This window comes from Apaloderma vittatum, unplaced genomic scaffold (genome assembly GCF_000703405.1).
Source record: "Apaloderma vittatum isolate BGI_N311 unplaced genomic scaffold, ASM70340v1 Scaffold36983, whole genome shotgun sequence".
In the NCBI taxonomy this organism is placed as follows: Eukaryota; Metazoa; Chordata; class Aves; order Trogoniformes; family Trogonidae; genus Apaloderma; species Apaloderma vittatum.
Genome location: NW_009709320.1, coordinates 1 through 6,155, shown reverse-complemented (window position 1 = coordinate 6,155; position 6,155 = coordinate 1). Strand labels below are relative to the sequence as shown.

At 37.3% G+C, this 6,155-nt stretch overlaps 1 protein-coding gene across 1 annotated transcript; it reads left to right on the top strand.

The window, feature by feature from the left end:
- Positions 1-1,470: 1,470 nt before the first annotated feature.
- SRFBP1 (serum response factor binding protein 1) lies at positions 1,471-4,536 on the top strand (the record flags this gene model as incomplete). The annotated part of the gene is made up of 4 exons (XM_009866876.1): positions 1,471-1,552; positions 2,435-3,179; positions 3,602-3,639; positions 4,358-4,536. Coding segments are annotated over 4 exons (1,044 nt in total), but the record flags the coding sequence as incomplete, so codon positions are not given.
- Between the last annotated feature and the right edge of the window lie 1,619 nt (positions 4,537-6,155).

The following is a 6,155-nucleotide window of genomic DNA, read 5'->3' as shown; positions in this document are numbered from 1 at the left end:
CGACCCCCCGTTCTTTTCCTTTCCTTTCTTTGATATGGAATGGAATATTCTTTTTGATCAATTGGATCACCTGTCCCAGATGTGTTTCCTTCCCAACCTTTTGCTCACACCCTGCTTGCTTGTTGGGAGGGCAGAGTGAAAAAGAGAGAAGGCTTTGATGCAGGCACTGCTCAGCAATAACTAAAACACTGGTGTGTTAACAGCTCCAATATAGTCACAAATCCAAAGCACAGCACCATCTTGGCTGCTATGGAGAAAATTAACTCGGTCCCGCAGTGGAGCCAGTACAATCTCCACTCCTTGTTCCATTTACCTACCTCTGTCAGGCTCCACCTGTTGCGGTCGCTCAGGACAGGAGAGGCAGCCTGTTGTGTTGAGTTCTTGGGCACCAAGACCAGCTCAGGCTGGGTAACAGGACACTTGCTCAGTTCCTTTCATGGATCATCATATGTTGGTTTGAGTGGCTTTCGCTGTAGTGCTTCCTGCAGCATAGAGCTTAAATCACAGGTAGCCACAGTTTAAACATATATCCATTACGGTACCACTACGAGGAAGGGAGAAAGGTGTGTCTTCTCTCACCTCTCCTAAAGAATTCCACTGTAGGCTTTAAGAAGTCTTCCTGATATATTTGTGTTTTACAAACCTGTTGCACCTTCTTTCCCTGCCTTCAAAAACTGAACACAAAGCTGTCTTTGGAAAAGTCTTAGATAACCCCATTTTGTTCATCAGTCAGAGTGATGACAGGAACCTGAATATGAGATAACTTTTACAATATGTCATACCAATGACTCCTAATATTTAAATGAGGAATTCAGAAATGGAAGCAATTCATATTTTTCTCCTTTTTCTCCAGATTAAAACATGGAGATCATATTTGTTCTTTGAGTCAGTCTACAGAGTGCCAGTATTCTGCTACATCAAATCTAAGGGTTTTTAAGATCAGATAAGACTTTGCCTCCCCACTTCTTTTTATGTATATTCCTTCAATACCTGCTATGTCATTTTGCCTACTTTTATGGCGTCCATATGATCCTTCTTACAAGTAGCTGTATTCTTTAATGCAGAATACCTTCTATCAGTATGGTAGTTTATATACAGGCGGTTTATGAATTTGGTTTGCGTGTGTAAAAATATAGTAGATATAAAATCAGCACGTTAGCTCTGCAAGTTGTGTTCGATATGCTTTTAAAATAAACATCTCGTTATCCCTATTCAGTACTAGAAAAATAGCAGATATACAAGTCTGTTATGTGTCTGCCAATATTTGGACAATTAGATTTTTCTTAATTTCGGATGACAGTAATATGGGAAAAATAAGAAGTATTCAAATATTTTCATGTCATGAGGTTTTCTTCTTGTCCAGTTAGTAGTTCAGAATCACGTTAGTATGCATTGCAGCATAGCAGACACAGACTTTTATGAGTATTTACTGTTCTATTGACTACATGTCTTTGAATTTATTTTGTATAGCCAAATTGTACTGCAACTGAGCGAGCCATTGCAAGACTTGCAACACACCCCATCTTGAAACCGAGATTTGTTGAACTCAAAGGTATGAAATATTATAATTTATGACTGCAGTAGCTTACGAGTGTGTTACGTTGTTCCTGTGTGTTCCTGACATGAAAAATCAGTGTAAAAAGAAAAGTAAGAAAAAGCCCCTGTAATTGCCTAACTAGCTGCCATGAGCTTGTAGTCATTTATATTGCTTGAAATGGGCTTGTACATGACAGTATGCTATATGATGTTTAAGATATTGGGTGTGGAACAAGCAGGGTTAATAATGGGATTTCTAAAAGTGGAGTTGATATAATGGAGTATCTCTAAACTAAGGAATGAAATGGCAATGAGCGCAATAATGTGCAGATACAAAGGTAAAAAGAGCATTACAACATGGTTTCCAAAGGCAGCTAAAAGGTTTTGCATGTGGCTCGTACTTCCTCGAAAACTGTCCCCAAAATCCTTATGGAATCTTTCCTGCTTCTTTAGGTCATTTCCTGTTTGATTTAACCTCAGATTTTCTAACTAAAAATTATGTTAAAGAGTCAAGTCATAGTAATAATGTCACAAAGTTACTTTGTTAATAACAGAGCCTGTCAAATATCTAATTATATATGAGCAATTTACTGTTTGTTTGTAGTTTTCACACACTAAGTAATGCCCCAAATGAACATGAAAGAGAAGTTCACAGTTAAACCCAGGTTTATTACCAACTAAATATACTGTTAATTTCAAGTTAGTCTCCTTACTTTTGTTGAAGCTGTACTCTATGGTATTTCTTGCCCCATGTGCTCAGTAAATGACTGATAAGGACATTGAAAATGTGCCTGTTCAATACCTTTAACTTGCAAAGATGTTCTGTTATATTAAAATAACTTAACGTAAACTCATGTATAGCTGAAACAAAAAAAAAATTCTTCTGCCCCTTGTATAGCTGCTGTAAAAGCTTTTAAGGATGCAAGACAGAACTCAGCCAAAGCCACTCCTTCAAAAAAGGCTAAGCCAGAAGAACAGCCTAAACCAGCACAACATTTCAATAGCAGTTTGGAGGACCAAGCTCTTAAAGTAGCTCAGGAACAGCCAGGGCATGAGCACAAAACAAAAATGAATATGAAAATAGAAACTGACAGGGTAGCTGAAGAACTTTGTGAGAGTGAATCTAAGCAGAAAACTGTGGAAATGGAGGAAACATATGCTCCAGAAAAACCTTCATTTCAGACAGTAGAAATGCAAGCAGTCACTTGGAATGAAGCAAGAAAGAAACTTGGCTATCAAAAAAGGAAAGAAAATATGAACATGAACAAATTAAATGCAATAAAAGAAGTAATTAATGATGATAGAGGCAAACAGCATCCTAATGAAGAGGAGTACTTTGATGATAGTACTGAAGAGAGGTTTTACAACCAGTCTTCAGATTCTGACAGTGACAGCAATGATGATTTTTTCATTGGCAAAGTAAAAAGAAAGAAAAAGACAGCAGCAGTTACTGATCCTTCTTCAGCAAAAGAAAAAGTTAGGGTTCAGAAAAATCTGGTCAAGAAAGAAGAAAACACGATGCTTGGGACAGCACAAGATTTGATCCTGAAAGAAGGAAAGCCACATGGAAAAGAGAGCAAGCTGGAATCAGTGTTCTGCAGTTCTTTGTCCACCTCTAATCCAAAATCTCAAAACAGAAGAAGGTAAATCGTTTTCCCTTAATTTTATTTTCCATTCCCTCCCACCTTCCCTATAATGGAAATCATGATTTTTAGTAGTCCTTAACAAAGAAAGAGAATTTCAGCCAATTACCACTTGCAACATTTTCACATAACCGACTCTGCAGTGTTCTTGTGCTTTCTTGACAGTTACATATTTTTCATATTCATGCTAGCACTGACTTACACATAGGATTCCTAACTAGACCTGCATCCAATTTAAATCTCTACTGAATACTGCTGGTTTTACTTGTTTATTAACAAAGAGGAAACAAGATATATGGAGTTTGCACTTCATTCTTGAAAAGTCATTGCACGAGTGTTTTGGTGGTGACAATTCTTTATTCACAGATGTTTGACATCTTACAAGTTTCTTGAAAAATCCTAAATTCTCTTTTTGTTTTTAGAAATAGTAAAGACCAGCCTCTCAAAAATGGAAGGACAGGTATGTGTTACTTAACCTGGTGAAGATACAAAGTAAAAACATCGTGAGATTTTGTTGCCTCTGCAGTCTAATCATGATAGGCTGTCAATCTTTGTGACACATATTTTAATATTAGTTGTTAAAATGGTGAGATTGTTGAGCCTTCATTTTAATGTGTGGATATTGCTTGGTATTTCCTGTTTTTTTAACATTAGCAATACTTGAAGTAGTGTTTACACAGGAAAGTGCTTTTCTGCCTGTATTCTTATTGAACAGTTAGTGTCACCTGTGCACAGGTTAAGCTGTTACTTTATGATACTTAACAAGCAGTTCATCTCGTTAATTCCTCCAATAACTTTCAGCATTTTACTCCATTTATATTATATGGTAGCATTTTGGAATTCATTGAGTCAAGGATGTCGTTTCAGTCATATTGAGTTACATTGTGTAATGTCTCATTGGTTTATTGTGAAGAAAAAGGTTGAGACTGTGCTGAATATTTGTCTACACAAATATTGAATGTGGTCAGTAATAATAAATCTTTACTATCTGCAGTCTACCAAGTGACAATTCACTGGGCTGCAAGATAAAGAAATCTTGCCGTGAACATTCAGATGAATGTGTTCCTCACAGCTCATTAAGAAATTCTTGAAAATATTTGCAATACTAAGGTAGTTTTAGCATATTTTCATGAAGGTTTGTGACGTAATTAATGTCCTATTTTGTACTTCTTGCACAGCTTTTCTTAAAAAGGAACCACAGTTCAGGAAGCAACCATTTACAAAAGCTGCAGGTGTTAAATGTGACAATAAGAAAGAGCAGCCTCTTCATCCATCATGGGAAGCAAGCAAGCGACGCCGGGAACAAATGTCTCAGATTACAGCATTCCAAGGGAAAAAGATAAAATTTGATGACTAGACTATGTATAAATTGAGATTTAAAAAAAAGGATTCTTGCAGATTTGCCTCCTCTGAATTAATGATTGCTATTGAAACATTTTTGTTACACCGTCCTCACATTTTGCAACCTACAGAATAGCAACTGCTAGAACTTACCGTCTGTTAACAATGAAGATTCCTTCATTTATTCAATGTTTCAGCTGTTGATTAATAGATGGTCATATGGTGTTGGTTCATAAGTCTCATTACATAGTGCCACCCTTTATGAAATACACCCTAATGCGAATCAGTGTTTTTAGGAACATCATTTGTGTCCCGTGGGAATAATACAGATTCTTTTGAGCTCGTTTTGTGTGTAAAAATGTACTTTAAACTGTGTGATGTCTTTCATGTCAAAAGAATAGGGGAAAATACAAAATATTGAGGTGATAGCCCTAGGAATATATTATCATATACATCTCAACTGAGAAAAAGTAAGAGTTTCTTAAACATGAACAGACTTCACAAATTCGTGAAAGTATCAAGTAGCTGGAAGAGCTGACCGATAGTATGCATAATGTGAAAATGTCTGGGGAGGAATAAAATACTGGTCTAATAAATTGTGTTCTCTGTCTGTTGGTTATACTGCTGATCTGGAGAAATGAAAGTGTCTTTGATACTGTTGTCCTAGTAGATATATCTGGGTGCTCCAATATGGCTGTCTTTTTGAAAGAATGCTGAAAAATTAAGAGGTCTTTCTAAACTATGAACCATTTGACTTAAGTGCCGTTCTGAGGTTAGGAGTTCATTTGATTGGGATATGAGGGAAAATCTTCCTTGTATTTTTCTTCAAGGGCTTTTCCTACTGCTTAATTAGTTCTGAACTTGTAATTAATCTTTAACAGTGTGTACTTAAATACAGTTATCTTTCATAATCAGATTAATTCGGAAACTTCGTAAATTACTGCAGTGGCTATAAGAGAATACACTGTACAATTCATGTAGCATTTTGTAATGCCTAAGAATATCCCTGCAGCAGATTGAAGGTCCATCTAGCCTAATATCTTCAATGACAGGCAAAAAGGGATGCTTTAAGCACAGGGATAGACGAAGCACACAGTGACACATCATCCAACTTGCAACTCATTGAGTTTTGTAGCTCAGGAACATCTTGTGATTTTGTAGCTTATTGTGTTTAATAATCTTAAACAGGTTTCTTTTCTGCACATTTGTCTGCTCTTAAATCCATGTAAACCTGTGAAATCTATGATCCCTTTAAGTGTAAAAGTCCTTCCTATGCATTACACTGTTTCTTGTGTCTCAGCAAAGAAGTCTGGCAGCCTTCTGGGCTGCCTTAGAAAGTGCGTTGCCAGCAGGACAAGGGAGGCGATCCTGGCCCTGTACTCAGCACTGGTGAGGCCACAGCGGAAGTGCTGGCTGAGGTCATGGGCTCCCCAGTACACAGGACTGATTGGAGTGAGTCCAGCAAAGGGGTGACCAAAATGATTAAGGGCTTGAAGTATATGGCATAAGAAGTAGAGACTGAGAGGGCTAAGGCTGTTCAGGGGAAGAGAAGGCTTGAGGGGATCTTCTTGATGTGTGTAAATACCAAGAGCAGGGAGGACTGTAAAGAATCATGGAATCATAGAATGGCCTAGG